The 20,523-nt window shown below is 59.2% G+C and overlaps 1 protein-coding gene across 39 annotated transcripts in view; it reads right to left on the bottom strand.

The window, feature by feature from the left end:
- The window catches only part of Obscn (obscurin, cytoskeletal calmodulin and titin-interacting RhoGEF), a 138,633-nt gene that overhangs the window by 32,231 nt on the left and 85,879 nt on the right, over positions 1-20,523 (bottom strand). For 34 of the 39 annotated variants that reach the window (XR_007346945.1, XM_048801358.1, XM_048801391.1 and 31 more), the window contains 26 exons: positions 20,359-20,434; positions 16,829-17,101; positions 15,611-15,877; positions 14,765-15,037; positions 13,672-13,944; positions 12,838-13,125; positions 12,423-12,704; positions 11,689-12,062; positions 10,424-11,294; positions 9,345-9,623; positions 7,347-7,425; positions 6,979-7,097; positions 6,513-6,710; positions 5,852-5,884; positions 5,542-5,640; positions 5,114-5,332; positions 4,626-4,686; positions 4,328-4,398; positions 3,649-3,771; positions 3,342-3,481; positions 2,608-2,808; positions 2,385-2,464; positions 1,827-2,000; positions 810-966; positions 315-431; positions 60-224 (listed from right to left, as the gene is read on the bottom strand). Coding sequence is in view for 38 of the 39 variants with exons in the window: in XM_048801358.1 (XP_048657315.1) it covers positions 60-224; positions 315-431; positions 810-966; positions 1,827-2,000; positions 2,385-2,464; positions 2,608-2,808; positions 3,342-3,481; positions 3,649-3,771; positions 4,328-4,398; positions 4,626-4,686; positions 5,114-5,332; positions 5,542-5,640; positions 5,852-5,884; positions 6,513-6,710; positions 6,979-7,097; positions 7,347-7,425; positions 9,345-9,623; positions 10,424-11,294; positions 11,689-12,062; positions 12,423-12,704; positions 12,838-13,125; positions 13,672-13,944; positions 14,765-15,037; positions 15,611-15,877; positions 16,829-17,101; positions 20,359-20,434 (5,292 nt within the window). In the remaining variant the exon portion in view is untranslated. The remainder of the gene's footprint in view (positions 1-59; positions 225-314; positions 432-809; positions 967-1,826; positions 2,001-2,384; positions 2,465-2,607; positions 2,809-3,341; positions 3,482-3,648; positions 3,772-4,327; positions 4,399-4,625; positions 4,687-5,113; positions 5,333-5,541; positions 5,641-5,851; positions 5,885-6,512; positions 6,711-6,978; positions 7,098-7,346; positions 7,426-9,344; positions 9,624-10,423; positions 11,295-11,688; positions 12,063-12,422; positions 12,705-12,837; positions 13,126-13,671; positions 13,945-14,764; positions 15,038-15,610; positions 15,878-16,828; positions 17,102-20,358; positions 20,435-20,523) is intronic. The other 5 variants (XM_048801375.1, XM_048801393.1, XM_048801395.1 and 2 more) reach the window with 3 other exon arrangements.

Here is a 20,523-nt window from a genome sequence, read left to right as displayed (position 1 = left end):
AGCCCAGCACCCACCAAAGCCACACCCAACCACATGGCAGCAGACGCAAGTCCCCCCACCTGGCGGATGGGCTCCCCAAGGGCCTCCAGGGTGCCAGGGTAGTTCTCCATGAGGGACACATGCAGCTTGTTCTCGGCACGCTGGGGCAGCGCCGACACGACTGCGTAAGCCTGCTCCAGAAGGGCGCAGTTCTGCCGGTTCCGGGCCTTGTTGCGGATCAGCTCCTGAGGCGGACCAAGGGTCAGGACCCAGACCGCTTCAGCCCCGAGGCCCGGCCTGGACATTCAGGGCTGGGGCAGGACAGGGCTGCCCACCTTGAGCAGAGCCTGGTACTTCTGCACCCGCTCCACCGGCTGCTCCAGGTAGTGCTGCAGTGGGGGTGGGGGTGGCTGCGAGGGGTCCCCAGCAGACAGCATCTCCTCAGCGCATTTCTGTAGGCACCACAGGGCGGGTTTCGGGCAAGAAGGCACAGCCCCAGTGAGGGCATCCTGACAGTATAGGACATCCCAGGGGTACTCTCACACCTGGCCCTGAACCTGGGTAATGGCTGTGTTACCATCTAGCTGGTGGCAAGCACAGGACTTGGGCAGTGAAGTGGCCAGCCCAGGAGCACAGAGCTACAAGGCTCAAGGGGCCCTGGGGACTGAGATAAGGGAATATGAACTAAGGCCATGAGCACAGGATAAGGGCTAAGCCTCAGGGGACTTTCAGGTCAGTGAGTTTTCTGGTGGGAGTCAAGGCTAGCACCAGGCCTGGGAGCAGCCAGGGAGGGGCCCGGTGGCCAACGCCATGGAACCAGGCACGGGCACCTTGTAGAACTCCTGGACGGGCATGCTGACAACCACGGACTCTGCCTGCACGCGGCCCACCAGGAACTCCAGGTACTTCTCAAAGGCTTCCTGGTTCTTGATGAAGCACATGGCCACATCATCATCTGTGTCACAGCGCTGCAGGTCCTGCAAGAAGCTGCCACAGAGAGGGACAGGGTCAGGGACAGGGTCAGGCACAGCTCACAGCCCAGTCCTGGGCCCTCTCCTTGAGAGGCTATGGTTCTTGCCCAGGAGTGGGTTCTGGGCCTGTGAGATTGAGTATACTAAGCTGGGTGTGCAGACACGTGGGCACGTACAGAAGTGCATGGGTATGTACACTTGCCCACGAGTGTGCAGATGTGTAGTATGTGTGCATGTGTACGTGGGTACACGCATGTACATGTGCATGTGTGTGGGTGCATGTGTGCATGCATGTGACTGTGCATGTATACACAAGTGTGCAGATGTGGCCATGCATGTGTGGCATGTGTGTATAGTATGTGTGCATGTGTTTGCCTGAATGTGTGTGTGTGGATGTCCACATGGCACACACATGCACTCAAATGCCTGTGTGAGTGTGCAAGAGTGCACGTGCATAGAGATCAGCATGCGTGTGAGTGCACATATCTATGTGTATCCAGCATGTATGCATATTTTTTGTACAGGATTCACATATGTATGTGTGCACACATGTACACTATGTGCACATGTATATCAAGCACATGTGCATGCACATTTGAGGCTGGGTGCGTGAGCATATGTCGCATGCACATGGGACTTCCTGTGTGCCCGTGTGCATTCATGTGCATGCACATGGGCCTGTGTTAGTGCTCATGGGTGGCAGGAATTCTGCAGCCTTCAATCCATATGGCGAGCGTCTGTCACTGGGGCATCACACAAGTGGGATGTGCCCATGGGTAAATCGAGCTCCTACCCCAGCTGCTGCGTGTCACCCTCCACGAGGCCTGAACCACAGCTGTGCATGCACCTCACATGCATGTGTGTGGCCTTCCCTACCTGCTGTGGAAGCGACTGATGTCCTGCACATTGCGAAAAATGACTGCCTTCTGGCTGGCTACGGCTGCTGGCGCTCGGGGAGCACGGTCCAGTTGCTGTATGTAGTGGCTTTGGAGGAACTGAAGCTCACCCACGAAGGTCTGCTCTGAGCTCAGCAGCTCCTGGATGACAGAGCTGGCAGAAGGGTGGCATCAGGGGGCGCCCAGCAGCTGCCCTGCTCCCACTGTCCCTACTCTCCACATGGGGATTAGGGACACATGGAGAGCTTGCTCCCTCGCACTGCAGTTAAACGGGGTGCCTGTGATCAGAAGCCTGTCACCCAGCTTCAGAAAGGGTAGGTGGTAGAGCAAGGGTACCACCTCTTCCCCAAGAAGTCCTCCCGCACGAGACTCTGGGAGGGCACAGCTGCAGAAACCAGGGGCAGGACCGTGACCTAAGGAGGCTCACACAGCTTCAGCAAGCACAGGTCCCCCATGAAGAAGCAGGGCAGAACCCCAGCTGGCCCTTGAGGCCCAGCAGCCAGCTGTGGCTCCACCCTCAGCCCTCCCCAACACATACCTCAGCCTGGTCTTGTACTCATCCTCGGACACGGCCTCGGGGAATTCGGGGGCCTCACTGGGCCCCCATTCAGGAGACAGCTGTTGAGAAACAGGAGTTTGTCCCAGGGCACCAGTTTGTTCCACCTCCTCTGTGGCCACTGGGCTCCTGTCCCTTACTTCCAGGGTTCTCTGGCCAAGGGCCAGGATCCCAGGGCCTTGGCACCCTCCCCAGACTACCATACCTTGAGCCTCTTGTCCAGGTAGGCTGGTGACACCCAGCCTTGCCTGGAGGGGCTGGACTTGGTGGGCTTGGTGCGCACAAGCCAGCGCAGCGGGTGGGCTGAGTCCAAGACCTCCACATACTGGCCTTCCCGCAGTGTGATGGCGTCCTGCTCGGCCCCCAGGGGCAGGTAGTCGGCCGTGGCCACGTAGATATCAAAGATCTGACAAAGAGAAAGGGGCCTAAGTCCCGGGGCCAGAGGGGTGAGGCCTGCCAAGGCCCCCCATGGCCCCCCACCTCTGAGGAGGGAGAGGTTCTCCCAACCCCCTAAAACCCCCAAGAGCACAGAGGGGAGGGTGCTGAGTCCGGGGGCCGAGGAGGTACCCAGTCCAGGGCCACAGGGGAGGAGCCCCCAGGGTCACTCTGCACAGGTGCTGGCTCCTGCCCACGTGGATGGGCGCCTAGACTGTGGTTGCTCACAGCGCCTTGCTGCCCACTGCCCCCTGCAACCCAAGAGGTGGTGGGGCTCTGGAGACAGAGGCACACTCTCCACAGATGGCAGTGAGTGACATCAGAGGTAGTGCTCTGCAGGAACCCACGTGCAGAGACCCTGCCCTCTGCTCCAACCTCTGGTGTCCCTTGGTGTCTCTGGGGGTGATGCCCCTCCCTTGGTGGCACCCGGCCCTTGCAGCCCCACATTGTCTCTTCAGCAGGTTAGGCCCCAAGCCCTGCTCCCAAGGGTTCCAGCCCACTCACCTCTCCTCGGGAGTCCCCGTCCTCTGACTCCGAGGATGACTCCTGGATGCTGGAGGAGGGCCGCGACCGGCCATGCCGGGGGGAGGCGGATGGAGTCTTGGACTCCTCATCACTGTCACCTCCAGGCACCTGCAGCTTGGCTGGGCGAACACAAGGGTTGTGATGTCCCTGGAAGGCTGTCCCCCTACTGCCTACCACCAGCCAGTCTCCAGGGCTCCCAGGCACAGAGTCCTGGCCAGGCCCCATGTGAGGACACAGGGTCCCAGCCTCCCCTGGGGACCCTGGATGCCCATCCTGGCCCCCTCACCCTGTGTGATCTTGGCCGACACCATCTCAGTGATCTGGGAGGTGAGTTTCTGTAGGAATTCCTCTGTGCCCACCTCAGCGAGGGACAGGTGGCCGTGGGCCTCCTCAGCCACCAGGGCCTCCCCTGGAGGAGCAAACACAACACTGTGTGGTCACGCTTCCCCCAAAAGTTCACCGCAATTCCCCTAGGGGATGATGGTGAGCAGGAGACCAGGCCCTGGCAGGGAGACCATGAGGTGGTGCCAGCAGGAAGAGACCAGTGGGGTCAGCAGGATGCAGAGCCTGTGACCAGGGATGAGAATGAAGGGAACAAGTTTGAACAGAAGAGGCAGCAAGTGGCCAGAGAACGGCAAGCACAGCTAAGGGGCAGCAGGTGGCAGGCAGGGCTGCAGGCAGATGGTGAGGGAGCTGAGGACAGGGCTGGGCAGGATCCAGCCTGGCATCAGGCTTGAGGTGGGATTGGGGCTGTTGGGGCTGAGGTGACTTTGTGGCTCTTCTTAACATCTGGAACCCAAACCTCCACATAGCCCACTGGGCATGGGCCCCCTGACCACAGAGGTTAGAAACAGCTCTGACTACAACCAGAGCTGGGAGCTAGCCATGAGAGGGCAGGGACCTGCCCAGAACCCAGGCTGCTCAGGTTCAAAGGGCGGCCTCCCCTGCACCCAACCCAGGCATACCTTTCCTCTGCCCAGCAAGGCCGGTGAGACCAGCAGACTCTGACATCTGTGCTGAGATGGCTTGGGTGGTCCTGAGGGGAGGAGGGGTGTCCTGCAAGCCCAGCTTGGACCCCACCACTCTGCTCCCCATAGAGGGGGGCCTAGGGGCCAGGACACCACAATCAGGGGCTCCACACCAGAAGGGGTCCATAAAAACTTCATTTTATAGTGTGGAAAAGCTGCACAGGGAAGGGGGTGACCACCCACAGGGCTACACCACCCTAGCCCACTGGGTAAGTCAGTCAGGGTGCCCACTTACCCCTGTAGGAAGGTAGAAATGAGAGCCTCCTTCATCTTCTCCTGCTCCTCCTCCTTGGGCACTGTCCAGAGAGCCAGGGGAGCTGTCAGGACCAGTCCTGCACTCCGACACCTTGAGTCCTGGGCTGTGACCTCTACCCAGGACATCTAGACCACCCTGGGGGCCCTGCCTGCACTGTCCCTAAGAAGCCCTGGCAAGGGTCTGTGCCTAAGCCCACCTCCCTGTCCATTCTCAGCACTTGGTCACCCATGGGGTTGGGGGACAGGCTTGCCCTCCAAGCACCATCCCTCGGAGGGGCTGAACAGAGGGCTCTGGGCAGGGCCCGCAGGCCATCTGTGCACCATCCAGGCAGGTCTGAGGTTCCAGGCCAAACTGGCCTGCACCACTGGGCCCAGACTGCTCTTGGGTTCTGCAGAAGAAGGATCACAGGTGGGTGAAGGCCATACATCCCAAGCTGGTCCCTCAGCACACCCAGGCTCCCTACTCACGGCCTGAGACTTGCAGGCTGGCAGAGCAGAGGGCCTGGCCAGCAGCGTTGGTGGCAATGCACGTGTAGGTGCCCTGGTGTTGCCGGCCCACATCTAGCAGGACCAGGCTGTGCTGCTGGGCAGAGCTGGCCATAGTGTAGCCTGGGGTGTTAGGGCCAATCCACAGCACGCCTCTCTCGGCCTCCTCTTTGAGCCAGTGTATGGTGGGGGCCGGGCATCCTGTGGGCAGGAGAGGGCTCAGTGGGTACACAGCCCCACTGGCTATGGGCCTCCAGAAGAGGGTGCTTGGCCTGAGTGATATGAGGGTTGGAGCAGGAGGCCATGCAGGGTGGCATGGGTGGCCTGTGGGAGGGTGACATGGGCGACCCATGGGAGGGTGGCATGGGGGCCCTGGGGGTGCTCTTTCTCTGGGGAGTGAGGATGCCCACCTTCCACCTTCACCGAGAACGTGATGCTGGAGCCCCTCTTCACTTTCTTGGGGGTGAACCTCTCCAGGATGCGGGGTGGCACCAATTGCTCACACACATCTGGGAGAGCAAGGACAGCCATGGGGACACCTGGCACCCCTCCTTCAGCTCCCATGTCCTGATGTCCTTGTTCTGGGAACCCCAGGTAGTTCTCTGTGGCCCCAGAGAGCCCTCTTCCTGCACCTCCACCACTACCAGGCCCAGGGCTGGTCCACTCTGGCCTCACGCCCACAATCCACCCAGTCTCTATCTGCCCACAGGGCCATCTCACCTGATGCTGACTTCTCTTCTGGTTCATCGGGGCCTGAAAAGTGCAGAGGGAGTCAGATGTGCAGCACACATAGATTCCCCTGCTTCCCTACACGTGGGAAGGTCCTGGTCCTACTGCCCAGTGGGGGGACCTGGGCATGGCCCCACCCATGGTCAAAGGTCCATTACCCTGCCTGAAACCTTGGCTGGGAGGCCAAGGAACTCACACTCCAGTGTACATCCGTGTGACATCCCCACCCTCCCTGTGCCCACTGGGAGTCTGGGGCCCCGCCTGGAACCACATGGGCACTGGGAGATGGCAGCTGGGGCTGCACCCTGAGAGGCAAGAGGAGGACCCAGCAACAGTCTCTCCGCAGGACCAGTGTGGGTGAAACTGGGAGTCAGCTCTCAGTGCTCAGAACGTTTGGGAAAATAAGGACACAGGAGTTTTCTTGTCAGAGCTGCCACTGGGGCTTTGTGCAGGTCTGCTGGGCCCAGTGTTCGTCCGCTTCCCCCAAGAGCCTGCCCATCACTCAGGGCATCCAAGCCCCACTGGGCACCCGCTCCTGTGGGGCAATTCTGCCATCTGTGCCACTGTGCACAGGGGCAATGGGCTGGGCCCCGGCCTGATGGGGCCTGGCATGCAGTACATGTGGCACTGCTCACTCCTTCAGGGCACACACCTCGGACCAGCAGCCGGGCAGATGAGTAGGCAGCACCAACAGCATTGCTGATATAGGCCGCATACTGGCCAGCATCCTCCCGGGTGACAGAGACGATCTCCAGGGTGTGCAGTGTCTTCTTGTCAGCCATGCGAATGTGGGCAGATGCAGACAGGGGCTGGCCATCTTTGAACCAGTACAATCTGGGGACTGGGTAGCCTACCCCATGGAGGAGAGTGGTCAGCACAGGACCATTCTCAATGGTCACTATACTCTTTCGATGGGAGACAGACAAAGGCCCAGAAAAGAGGTTGCTCAGAGGCCAGCGAGCCTCTGGTGTGGGGAATGGGGTGGCAGCCTCCTGTTGCCCAGCAGCAGGCACACATGACCTCCTGACCTCCACTGGTCAGGCCCTTCCCACATGTGACCAACGGGAGACAGCTCCTGGCCTCCCTCCAGCTACGGTGCCCACTCCCCAGCACCTCACCTTTCACCTTGAGCTGAAATTTGGCCAGGCGTGTACCAGGGGTCACCTGGAGGTCCCTCAGCTCCTCCACCACCTGGGGCAGCTGCCCCTCATCTGATTCGGTTCCCTCTTGCTCCCGGCTGGCAAAAAAGACAAATAAGAGGGTAGCCATAAAGTGGAGCAGGCTGAGGGGCCAGGCGGGAGGGCCCACGGGGTGAAGATCAGAGGCGGATGGGTTTGAGGTTCCCTGTCTGCTGAGTGGAGGGGCAGAGGGACAGAAACGGCCAGGGTCTGACTGAAAGCTGCAGGCTTGGGACAGTCAATCTAAGCCACCCAGCCCAGATCACCACTTCCCGGGAGGCCCTGGGCTGCTGTCTGTGTGGCCTCACCTAGACAGGTATCCCTGGGCACTGAAGTAGGATGAGGTCTCCGTGGCGTCTGCGGCAGTGTCGTAGTCTGTGCTGGTCACTGGGGAGGAAAAGTTAGTGGAGGAGGCTCAGGACTCTGGGATTTCAGGGGGACGCGCCCTCCTGGGCCTGCCCACTCCTGCTGTTCCCAGCCTCATTCTTCCACACCCATAACTAACTGCAAGCCTCTTAGGCCCAGCACAAAATGTCATATGACCCGAGTCTCCAGGAACAGCAGACAGGGACAGTGGCAGAACCTTCTGGTTCCATCCCACCAGGGCACGAGAGGTTGGAGACACAAGCCTCAAAACCAAGAGAAAGAGACTTGGATTTCTGGCCAAGAAGGGGCAACAAGCTGGACTTCCACCACTGTGGGCCAAGCAAGAGTCCCCAGAGTGCCCATGCTCCAGCAACTTCCCGTCCTTGAACCAGCGTCCTACCCCAGCAGGATGGTTGGGAGGTGTGGTCCTGGGCCTGGGGCCAGTGGGAGCTGAATGGCAGCTGCGCCTTAGCCAAGGACCCGAGATCCCTGGCCCTTCTTGCCACGTTCTCAGTGACATTCAGGTAAAATTGGGGGACTTTACAAGATTTCTTAGATAATAAAATGGAAGAAAACAGTCTTTTACAAATGGTGTTGAGCAAGAGTGAACTTGGAGCCTTACCTCACACTCACAAATTCCCTCCAAGGGAACCAAAGACCTCAACTTAAGAGCTACCACAAAGTTTCCAGAAGAAAGCACACATGTGGGTCTTTATGTCTCACATTCAGGCAGCACTTGCATAAGTGTGGCGAAGCCCAAGCAGGCAAGAAAGAGCAGAGACCCTAGCCTTCATCAGGCCAGACACGGTGCCCTCAAGAAAGGGAAAGACCGAGGTCATGCCTCTGATGCAGCCCGGAATCAGGAACACATGAAGAGCTCTTTCAGCTCTGGAAGGAGACCAGCCATCAGCGCACACTATGCCACGGCTCCAAGCATGCCTGTGTGCAGGGGAACCTCCACCACAACCCCACACACACCAGCAGTAGCTCTGCGGCCAGGGCACCCGCCAGCTGCATGTCCTCTAGCCCAGCTCAGCTCTGACCCTGTTTGTCTGGAGCCAGGTCAGGCCCCAAGACAACCTGCTTCAGAGGCCAGTCAGAAGCCCAGGCTCCTCGGTGGGGTGGACCCAATGGCTATAAATCAGGACCCATGGCCTCCCTGGGGCAGGAGTAACCTGCCATGGCAGCTCACAGAAGCCAACCAAGGGTCCTGTTGCCTAGGCTGAAGGTGTCTTAAGGACACCTCAGGAGCAGCCAGATGTGAGATCATGTCGGGCAAGGTGTGGTGGGCACAGCCCCTGCCAGCACCTCTGTTTCCATCAGGCCGAAGTTCCCTGAGGCCCACAGCCTGGGCACCCTACTCCAGCTGTGTCACACGCCATCCCCAGTGGATGGGGTGGGGCCCTTTCCAGGCTTCCTGTCAAAGCTTGGTCTTCCTGGCCGGCCTGCCCACCAAGGCTAAAGGGACCCTGCAAGAGTCACCTCATTAGAACAACAGAAACCCTCAACACCCAGGAGATCCCAGGCCCATGAGCACCATCAGGAATCTAAACAAAGAGCAAGTGTCCTGATACTCAGGGGCAGCAGCTACCCGCATGCCCAAGCGTCTCCTGAGGGCTCCTGCAACAATAGCCAGGGCTCCAGAGCAGCCCCAAGGCAATGGCTGAGCAGCTGGGCTCCCCTGGCTCCTCTTCCACACCTTCCTGGTCTCCCCAGCCTGAACGCCTTCGGCAGACACAAGAGACCTCCACCCTCCACCATTGGGCTCCCGGGGGGAACTGTGGCCTTGAGCTTGGCTCCAGGGAAGTCTCCACCAGCTTAAGACCTGAAGGCCCTAACTCCTGTCTGGTCTGAGACCAGAGCCCTGGATCACTCTTCCAGCCCTGCTCAGGAGACTCTCATCCCCACCCTGGTAACACAGAGCCCCAGAGTGCACTCACGCTCCACTCGGAGCTCAGCCTTGGTGGAGGAGACGCCCACGCTGTTCTCTGCCAGACAGCGGTAGACGCCCATGTCTGCGGGCACCACAGCAGTGATGATGAGCTGGTGGCCACCCTGCTGGTCCTCATTGATCATGTAGTGATCATCCTCCTCCAGCAACTTCCCGTCCTTGAACCAGCGAACACTGGGCACAGGTTGGCCCGTCACCACGCAGTCGAAGCTCACGGGGTACCCATCCTGCACCTCCTGGTTCTGCAGCTCCGTCAAGAACACGGGGGCTAGAACAGCAGGTGGGGCATGTAGCATGTTAGCCTGGGCATGCCACTCACACCTGTGGCCACAAACACACCGATCACACCAGCTGGGTGGTCTGACATGCGTGAGCTGCCCGGCAACAGGCCATGTGGGAGCACCTGCAGACCTGACGTGACACAGACCCTGAAGCTTGCCTGCTAGGCTTAGCCCTCTCCCCAGCTCTCTAAAAGCCTCTCCTGCTGCCCAGGCCACCAGGAGGCAAGAGGGATGAAGCGCTAGACAGGGATGGGAAGAGCAGTAACTGCGGAAGGCTGAGGGCTGGTAGGGATCTGGAGTGTAGGAGAGCAACTTCTGGGCATGCCAGGGTAACTGATCCCAGCTACCTCCTGTCCCTGCAGAGATGCAGGCACAGTGGCGTGGCTGATAAGTAACTCAGTGGGTGAAATGGAAGTGGAGTGCCTTGTGGAAGTGGGTGCCTGTCCTATACGGGTTATATCTCCAAGACTCCTTGGGAAAAAATAAATAAAACTCTCCAGAAAGTAAGTATTCACTTTCCCATTTTGCCCACATGAAAGCCGAGGCTCTGATAGACTATGTGGCTTCCCTAAGCGCACACAGCTAATAAGAGGCAGAGCTGAGATTCAAATTCAGCTCTGTTCAATGAGTCGGGACTTTTTACACCTCAGAGGCTGCACTTGCAGAGTGCTGGAGCCCAGGTAACCCCTGGACCTCTCAGCTGGTGCTGGCCACTGCTGGCCTCACTCCTCCTCTACCCCCTTGGACTCCAGCTCCCGACCCAACTCTGTGGAGCAGTTGGACTCACCAGCATCAGAAGTCAGCTGAGTGGACACTGGCTCCGGAGGTGCTGCAGGGGCAGGGGCCACCTTGCCAATGCGCATCTCCACCCCCCTGGGCCCCTGCTCCACCAGGCTGATCTCCACCCCGATGCCCATGGTGGTGAACATCTCTCGGAAGCAGGTGACTGCCCTGTGAGCTTCGGCCAGGGCCTCGAAACGGATGCAGACAAAATTCTCATCCTCGCGGTAGGTCTGCCAGTCCGCAGGCTGCTCTGGCTCCCCGGGACCCTCGTCAGCGCTGAGAAACAGCTCCTCGTCAGAAACCTCCACTGGGCCTTTGGTGCGGAAGAGCCGGTGCAGACGCCGGGCAGCGCGGTGGAAGGCGTCGTCCAGCTCGCCCCCGGAGGAGCTCTCGGCCTCACTCTCGGTGCCACTGACCACCACACAGGCGCTATGGCTCACACAGCCAAACTTGTTGCTCACCTGACAGGTGTAGCGACCAGTGTCGGCACGGCCCAGGCCAGTGACCAGAAGGGTGCACGTCCCATCCGCGAGCTGGTCGATGTGGTGGTGCCGCCCGTCAGTGAGCTCTACGCCGTCTTTCAGCCAGCATGCTCGCACATCAGCCTTGCTGGCTACCACACACTCCAGCCTCAGGGCATCCCCCACCTGGGCCTCAGTGTCCCCAAATGTGTGGGAGAATACGGGTCCTTCCTGCTGCTTCATCTCCTTCCGGACCTTGTAGCCCTTAAAGGCAGCCTGAATCTTCACTGCTGCCTTGTCCATGGAGGGGTCGCCCAGATCCTCAGCACTCAGACCTATCGGTGGTGGGTGCACCTGGGCTGGGTGCTCCTGCTTCTTCTGTGGTTCCACAGAGGAGGGTGCTGGGGCCCTGGCCTGTGGGCACAGAGCACAGTATCACAGTGAGACAGGGGCCCCGAGGCCAGACACATAAGACCAGGGCCCAGCACTGATCTCCGGACGGCTATCCATTCTGCCTCTCAGGCCCTGGCAACTGTGCCAGCCTCATGGAGTATGAGGTACCTGCTGGCTCTTGTTGCTATCACAAAGCAAGCCCAACTCCCTGAAATCACTCTATACAGTCCCCAGTGGGGACTGATGGGTAATGAGGAACACCAGAGAGACTGGCCCCAGCTTTATAGGAAAAGGATTTAGCAGTAGATGGATGATGCACGGGTGGAGAAATCTGTGGAAGGAGGGACAAGCACGTGGGTGGTAGTGGCAAGGGTAAAACACTGGGCCTCCCCTTGCAAGCCAGGCAGAGGCTCACCTTGCTGACCAGGGGTGAGACCCCAGGCCGCCCAGCCTTCTTGAGGTAAGTAACCAGGGAAGGTGTGCCTGCCCGGGACTCGTCGTCAGAGCTGGTGTGCGAGAGGTCAGCCTCTCCAGTGCGTGCCAGCTCATCAGCTGTGGAGTAGCCTTCAGAGAGGTCAGGGGCCACCTCCTCCACCTCCTGCCGTAGGTGATGCACGCGGCCATCCTCCTCTGGAAGCTCACTGATGGAGTCCAGCGTGGGTTCACGGCTCATGCGACGCTTCCTGGCCAGGGCCTCCCACAGCAGGTGCAGGTCACCCTCCTGGGCTGCCTCAGGGGGCAGGCTGGGCTGTGTGGGAGCCTCGTCCCCAGAGCCAGGGGTCAGCACCACTGAGGAGAGCAGGAGGGTATCACCGGAGCTTTGACCCCAAGCCCATCACTGGACCTCTGTTCCCCACTTGGCACCTGGTTTTACCAGGTCTAGAAGCACTGAGCCTCAGTCTTCCCTCCCTATGTCAGTTCACCTCCTGCATAGACAATGTAGTGACCAGAACAGAAAATGGCTCTGCACAGTGAGCCTGGGCCTAGAATCACAGGCCCACACTGCAGGGGTGGGACACATGCACAGGGAATGCACCTGGATCAGGCTCAGAGGTGGGGCACTGACAGCCTCCCGGGAGAAAGTGATGGGGAGGGACAGGCCACCTCCTTCCACATTCAAGGTTTCCCAGCCCCAAACCTAGTACTCACCCTGGAAGGTGGCAGCCTCCATGGAGGCCAGGGCGTGGGCAGGGCCACAGCGGTACTCGCCCTGGTCTTCTGCCCTGAAGCCCTTGATCACCAGCGTCTGCTGCCGACCCCGGGAAAGGACCTCAAAGTGCCCACTGGGTTGGATGCACTCCGTCCCCTTGTGCCAGACGACCTCGCCGGCCTCAGCTGCCACCTCCACCTCCAGGCAGACATCCTCTCCGGCCACCACCTGCCGGCTCACAGGGGTAGGGGGCGGGGGAGGTACAGGCTCCACTGGTCCTGCTGGGGAACAGTGTCCACGGAGGACAGGCCACATCAGGTGTGGGGGCATTCCAGGGTCCAGACCTCACCCTGCCAACTCTTCCCTCCACTTTGGAGAAGCTGGGCATTATCCAGGACCAAGATGGCTACTCACCCAGCCTGACCATCTGGGGCAGGTGCACAGGCTCCCCAGCACCTGCAGGGCCCACAGCAGCCACTCGGAAACGGTAGGTCTCCCCAGGAGTCAGTCCATCCACCACACACTCAGGCCCAGGCACTAGCTCGTGGCACAAACGCCACTGGCCCTTGGACCCCTCCTTCACCTCTACCCGATAGCCACACAGACCCCCTCCACCATCGCTTGTGGGAGCCACCCAGGACAGCGTCACGGAGTGGCCACTGCGACCCACCACTTCGGCATCCTCTGGGGGATCAGGGAGGCCTACAGGGAAGAAGAGTAGGTCAGTGTATTCACTGGGACTTGCGGGCCCCCTCCAGCAACCCCTGAGGTCCGGTTTGGACACAGTGCAGGCACTGGGCAGATCACCTCCCTGAGCCCTGGTAGCAAGGGATGCTGATACGTTTCTCTACCATCGTGAGACCATACCCAGAGCCCACTCTGAGTGGGGGGCCAGTGAGAGCCCCCAGCACGTATGGATTGGCAACCTTGCTCCTCCTGCCCACCCCTCCAGGGCCCAGCTTGGACCTGTCCTAGGTACAAAGCAGGGGAAGGTAGGTGGTGATCTGGGGACCATGGCCTCAGGGGGTACTCAGGGTTGAGCCAGGACTCATCTGATCAACAGCAGCCCTGAGACTTTAGTGACCTGGCCCACACACCTGCAGGAGAAGCCACCTAGGAATGGAGGGAGCATCCTAAGACTCTGAGGGTGGGACAGATTCATAGCAGGACCCAGCCCAGGATGGTCATCCACCCTGGTGTCAGGAGTGTGACCCAATCTGCAGAGAAGGGACACAGTCAACCACCCACCCAACACCGAAAGTCGAGCTGAGGTCACTGCGTCTCGGGCAGCAAAGGTGACCTCCCCAGCGTGGTGTAGCTGTGCATTGCGTAGCAGCAGGGTGTGGTGGCTGCCGTCAGCTGTGATGGTCCAGTCGTCGTCAGGCTGTACCGCAGTTCCGTTGATGTACCAGGTGGCTTCGCCCACCGGCAGGGCCTCGCTGAGCACGCAGGTGAAGTGAGCCTGTGCGCCAGCTCGCACCACCACATCCTTGGGGGCCTCCAGGACTTCCAGGCGCCAGCCTGCAGTCAGGGGTGGAATGAATGTGGGTGTGTAGGAGGGTCCAGAGAGGGCAAGCCTAGCATGGCCCACTGGGTCTCCCACTGAGTGGGAGTGGACAGAGACCCCATCTCCACCAGCTCTCCCTACCTGCAGAGCCCCACACTGGAGGGGCCTGGGAGACACACGCCCTGCATTGGAAGCTGCACTCCAGTCCTGGGAGAGCTGCCCAGCCCCTGGAGGAGTCTTGGAGACCCCCTTCGGGCTCCCCACATCTCACTCCATTCCCTAGCCGCAGGGCTTATCTCAAAGACTGATGTCCTGCCTCCAGGCAACTCTCCAGGCCCTGCCCTCTCCCAGGTGTTCACAGACGGCAGACTCACACCACCCAGCCGGCTCAGTCACAGGCATAGACAAAACCTGTCCTCGTGTCCCAATAGCATGCCTGGCCCTGCTGCTGCACAGGTACACTCCTCCCATGGCCCTGCTGCCTGTCCCCACTCCCTCTCGGGTTCTCTTGGCCATGGTTCCCCCAGAAGCACAAGCTCAGCAGCAGCATGCCCTGATCCGGCAGCGGTGCAGGGCCCCAGTACTCTCCCAGAGGCCACCAGCCCAGGTGGAGGACTCTCCTGCAAGCTGCTCCTGTCCCAGGCCCCATCCTCCATCCCCCTGAGTGAGCAGCCCAGACAACTCTTTTTGGAGGTAGGGTGGGAGTTCCCAAGGAGCAACTTCCCTTCTGGTGGGAGAGTCCTGGAAGCCACCTTGGGCTGCCCAGAAAGTGGCCCAACCTCCTGTAGGAGGGGTCTCACCCACCTCCGCCCCGCCAGCTCTCATTGCCATTACCTCTGACGGTGAGGAAAGCAGAGGTGACCATGTCCCCAGCCAGGAAAGTCACCCGACAACTGTCCTGTGGCCTCAGGTTTTTGAGCAGCAGTAAGTGTCGCAGGCCGTTCTCAAAATATACCACCTCCGCGTTCTCCGAGGTGTACACGGGCTCATCGTCCAACAGCCAGGTGTGGGCAGCCACCTCAGGCCGGGACAGCTGGCACTCAAACAAGGCCTCCCCGCCCTCAGGCACATCCACATTCTCCAGGCCCCGGACCACGGTGTTCTTGGCTGTAGGGAGAGCAAGGCTCAGGGACTGCTGACCTCACTGTCCCTTGGGAGAGCCAGCAGCTTCAGGAGGGCGGCACCCAGGCCTGTAGGGTTCCCTCCACACCCTGCCCACCTTTGGGCCCCTCACATCAACAGTGGTCTCCTGACCATAGGAAACTCACAGGTGTTCACAGACCGCAGACTCACACCACCCAGCCAGCTCAGTCACAGGCATGGACACAACCCTGTCCTCGTGTCCCAAAAGCACTCCTGGCCCTGCTACTGCTCAGGTACACTCCCCCCATAGCCCTGCTGATGGAGGCCTCCCTGGTCCTCGGCCCCTGTCCCCCCCTCCTTTTCAGGTTCTCTTGGCCATGGTTCCTCCCAGAAGCACAAGCTCAGCAGCAGCATGCCCTGATCCGGCAGCAGTGCAGGCCCAGGGCAGGTTGCCTGCCACCTCCCCGGCCTGTTCCCACTATGTAGGTCCCCTGCAGTGCGGAGCTGGCTGTTGCTGCCTGCCACTCCACCATTGCTGCATGGCCAGAGCCACGCCAAAGCCGTGCTGGACCTGGGCTGCCCACCAGGTGGCCTCACCTTGCACTTGTAGCAGTGCCACCACGCGAGTGCCTGCGGCCTCACAAGAATAGATGCCACTGTCACAGGGCAGGGCCGGCCTGAAGGTCAGCCTGGCCACAGTCCAGTCCTGCTCTATGATGACACGGTGCCCATCTGCGTGTACCTCCCGCTCGTCCATCTTCCACGTGGCCTGCACCGGCCGTGAGTATTGGCAGAGGAGTTCGGCAGAGCCACCCTCCTCCACTGCCAGGTCCTGCATGGCACTGACCACCTCCACCGTAGGATCTGTCGGCCAACACGCCGGACACGCATCAGCCCTGAGAAACAGCACCACCATGGCCCACCCACCCCACTCAGTGTTAGTGGCTTCAGCGGCTGCAAGCATGGAGCTTCATGGTGACAGTTTAGCAGGAGCTGCCTGGCATGTGGCTAGGAAGGGAACCCACACCGCAGCCCAGAGCCCTCCACCAGACACACCTCACCCATGAGCATAGTGCCTAGGCTTCACCTCTGTCCAGGCAGAGCTCCTCTGGCCCCACATACCTGCTGGCCCCCAGAAACATATGCCACTGGAAAGGCTCCTCTGGATGCCCTAGGGCCTGCCCCAGAACCCAGAGCCCCTGCCCTGCTTGCTCCTCTCCAGGGGCCTTGCTGCCCACCCAGGGCCCCCATTCCATCTCCATTTGTTGAAATCTCAACACATTTTACATGACAGCACACAGCAGGCACCAGGCAGAGCTGTTGGGAAGGGGCTAGGGAGACCCTGGCAGCTGCTACTCTCCCTGTCTGGCCAGCTCCTCCCCAGAAGGGCACGGATCTCAGCTGAGCTCACAGCAGAGGAGCAGATGTGAGCAGGGATAGGTAGGCCAGGGCCAAGGGCATGGGCCTCTCCTCAGAAGCCCAAAAAGGCCCCTGAAGGGACTGGCCCCCGTGGCTGGGGATGTGCAGCTAACTAGGTGACTGGTGGCCAAGCAGGTGGCAATGCACTGGCCCTACCTGGAAGGTGGCAGTGGACCTAGCCTCCAGCTAGATCTCCCATTCAAAAGTAAGAGCTGCTCACTGTGCCTCCTGGGGTGCCCAGGGTAGGTGGCACATGTAGAGTGATGCCCAGCCTCTGGCTCTGGGGACAGTCCCCACCCTCAGTGCCCATCCTCCCCCTTTCCCCAGGAGCCCGCAGGAAGCATGTGGCAGCGGGAGCAGAAGCACCAGCATGGGGAAATCCCCAGTGGTCAATACCTTTGACCAACAACTTGGCTGTGGAGACCAGGGGCCCTGTGCGGAAGGTGACGGTGCCTGAGTCGGCCACCCCTAGGCCCGAGAGTGTGAGGGAATGAAAGGTCCCATCACGCACAGTGATGGCACTTTGGGGGCTGTCCTGTAGCAAGGTGCCATCCAGCCACCAGCGGGCCTCTGGCCCACCCGCACGAGACACCTCACAGGAGAACGTGGCCACCTCCCCTGCGAAGACGTCCACACTCTGCAGGCCACGGACCAGGCACAGTGCAGCCTCTGCATAAGAGGGCAAGAAGGAGGGCTGGGTCCATCACTTAGAGGCCACCTGGGGCTACTGGTGCAGGTGGGTCCTATGATAGCAGGTTTTATCTTTATGCCCAGTTCCTGGCCCAGAGCTCCTAACCCAGCAGAATCTCCTGAAAATGCTGCAAGTCCCTTCATTATACATAACAGGCTCTTTTTTTTCTTTTAATCACACCTGAGATTATGTTAATAAGGTGACTCAGGCCCAGCCCTGAGATAGCTTCAGGAAAGGACTGGTCACCAAGAAGATCAAGTGATTACAGGGTTACAAGGCTCAGCCCCATCCTCTGAGAAAGCAGGGTGGTTGGACATCAATCTCCATAAGACAAACTCTTAACAAGACCAGATGAGCTTCCACAGTGCTGAACACAGGCTGGGAGGGCAGCGTGGAGAGGACATGGAATCTGTGTCCTTTCCCATTCTTGTCTTTCACCTGGCTGTCCCTGAGCGGGATCCTCTGCAACAAGCTATCCAAGGTGAGTGTGTCCCTGACTTCTGTGAGTTGTCCTAGCAAACTGGTCAAGCATGAGGAGAGGACAGTGGGAGCCCTCACTTGAAGCCACTCAGAAGTTTGGGTAGCAACCTGAGATTTGCCATTGATATCTGAAGCCGGGGAAGCCTATGGACTGAGCCCTTAGCTTGCAGGGTCTGTGCTAAATCTGGGTAGATAGTGTCAGAACTGAATCACAAGACACCCAGTGGGTGTCCACTGGAGAACTGCTTATGTCTGTTGGGAGTGTCTGGTCAAATGTTCTAGGTTGAGGAAGTATGACAGGAAGAGAATAGTGACCGTTCTCTAGAACAGATGTCGGAAATGGGATGTGCTGGCCTAGTTCTGAGATTCACTGGTGTGGGGCCACCCTGGGGCCTGCTGGCACCATCCAGACCAAAAGGATGACCTGAGCCCTGGGGTCTAGAAATCCACCCTCATCACAGAGGGAGGCACAGAGGCCACCACGGTGAGCCCAGCTCACACCCCATCAGAACACTACAGGTTTCACCCAGAGGAGGCCATGCCATGCATGGTACCCTGATCATCAGGAGAGCAGACAAGCCCCAAGCCCCATGACTGGGGCTCCTTCTAGTGCAGATGCCTCGTCTGACCCAGGTTAGGGCAGGAAGCAGAGGCCCCAGCACCTGCTTCTCCCCACGGGTGGTGGCTGGCCTCAGAAGGGGACCTCTCCGTCCTTGGGGGCACCTTCAATACCAAGAGGGCACCTCATCCAGTTGTCCTCTGAAGTCCCTCAGCCCCAGGGTTCAGGGCCCTGATGCTGGATCCAAATATTTCTGTCCCTGTCACACAGAAGGTCCGAGCTCAGGGCCTTCCCAGATGAATCATGGCTGCCCTCCTGTGTCCTCCATACAGTCTCCATCCTGTCTACCTCCTGATGGACACTCAGGGTGGTTGGAGGGAGAGGATACCAGCATCCACGTCTAATCCTCCCATCCCCCACAGGACAGCCAGTAGGACCAGACAGAGACTTCTTCCACCACCTGCTGCCTGGGGCCAGGCAGGGAGGATGTCACCCCCACCCTATGCTTCTCTGAGCACTTTCCACGGGCCATCCTGGGGCCTCCTTGTGAAGACAGAGACACTGTTCAGCTTGGTAAGGCCTAGATGCCTTTACCCCATGAGGCGGGCCACATGGGACAGGTGGGAGTCACTGGCAGACACCAGAGCCCCCATGCCCACCCCAGAAAGCCCTCCCTCAGGAGCCTCTCCACACTCCTCCCCATTGATGCAACCCACCAGCACCTGCCTTCCCCAAGCGTACATCTGCACCTCCTTCTCCTGCTCTGCCAGCTCCTGGGTCTTGCCTCTAGCGCCAGTTCCCAGGTCTGCCTATCACACCCCTACCTGGACATCCATTCACACACCTAGGCCCAGGGCCCTCCCCCTGAGATCACAGTGAGGTATGCATAATGAGCCATCTTTCCCAGGCAAGGGACACAGAGCCATGTCACCCCCACATAGTCATCGCCCCAGGAACACACAAGGCCCTTCCTGCACTGCTCCCATTCAGGAAACCCATGACACTTCATCTTCATCACTCAACCTAAGGCACTAAGTAGCCTTTCCCAGCCCCCAGGCCACAGAGCTGACCATATCTGTCCATTCTTTAGGTTTTTGGGGAGGAGAGCATGAGATTCAAACATACACTGTCTCCATGTCCAGATCCTCCAAGCAGACGGGGAATCCCTGAGGGCAAAGCTACCTTTGGACCTCAAGGTCCAGGACTTGACCATGGTAGGGGCTTCCGCAATGGTGAGTAGATAAGTGGTTTGATAGTGGCTGGTAGATGGTTGATGGGTGGATGGATGGATAGTTAATGGGTTAGTGGATGGACAGAATGATAATGAACTGGTGGTAGATGAATGAATGTGTGATAAATGGATGGACAGAGGATGAGTGGAAAGGTATGTGGATAGCTAAATATGGAAGATAGGTAATAGATGAGTGGAAAGTGGAGGGATAGACAGATGGATAATGGGTGCATGAGTGGACAGTGGACAGATGGTGGTAGTAAATGAATGAATGGTAGATGGATGGATGGATGATAAATAAATGTATGGATAGAGATGGATGGATGGGAGGGTGGATGGAGAGGTGGTTAAGGGGTGGATGGATGAATGGATGATTGGTGTGGACTGATGGGACCAGTCTGAGAACCAGGAATAGGGCAGCAAGGGAATGCACTCAAGAGTGACCTGTGGAGTCAAGGTACAATCCAAGTTGAAGATTCCTAAAGTCCTGTTTGCATTCTGGGGCCATGTGCACCATGCCTGAGTCCACACAGGTGTCACACATGAGCTGTTGCATCCACACCTTTGAGCTTGTGTGGTATGCAAGAGTGTTTCAACATGGATGTGTGTGGGCCCACATGGACCATATCAGAAGGACAGGCATTGGAAGATGATGTCCAGAAGACCCTGTCTCCACCTCAGGGTCCAAGGCAGCAAGGCTCTCCTACAGAGAATACCAATCCTGGCCTGTGTTCCCCCCATACACGGCATTCCTCAAGATCTTCACCAGCCTACCCCACTCCATGACTTGAGGGATCAAGGACTGGAAAATTGCTAAGTCTAGGGTTTCTTCCCCACACCAACACACACACACACACACACACACACACACACACACACACCAGCTGCCACTAGGCAAGACGCTGTGGTGCCCAGAAAACAGGCATCCACAGGCCAGGACCTAGGTATGGGAGAGAGCTGCCCACCTGTGACTTTCAGCTGGGCTTCTGAGCTGCATGAGCCCACTTGGAAACTGATGGTTCCCGCATCTTCAGGAGTCACCTGAGGACACAGGGAGGAAGATGCTCAGCCCTGGCCAACTCATCCTGACAGGAAGGACTGGTCCATCTAGCCAGCCCCCAGTGATGGGG

Source organism: Marmota marmota, unplaced genomic scaffold, assembly GCF_001458135.2.
Source record: "Marmota marmota marmota unplaced genomic scaffold, marMar, whole genome shotgun sequence".
NCBI classification, from domain to species: Eukaryota; Metazoa; Chordata; class Mammalia; order Rodentia; family Sciuridae; genus Marmota; species Marmota marmota.
Note: the sequence above shows the minus strand (reverse complement) of the source record. Positions and strands in the feature narration are given on the sequence as shown.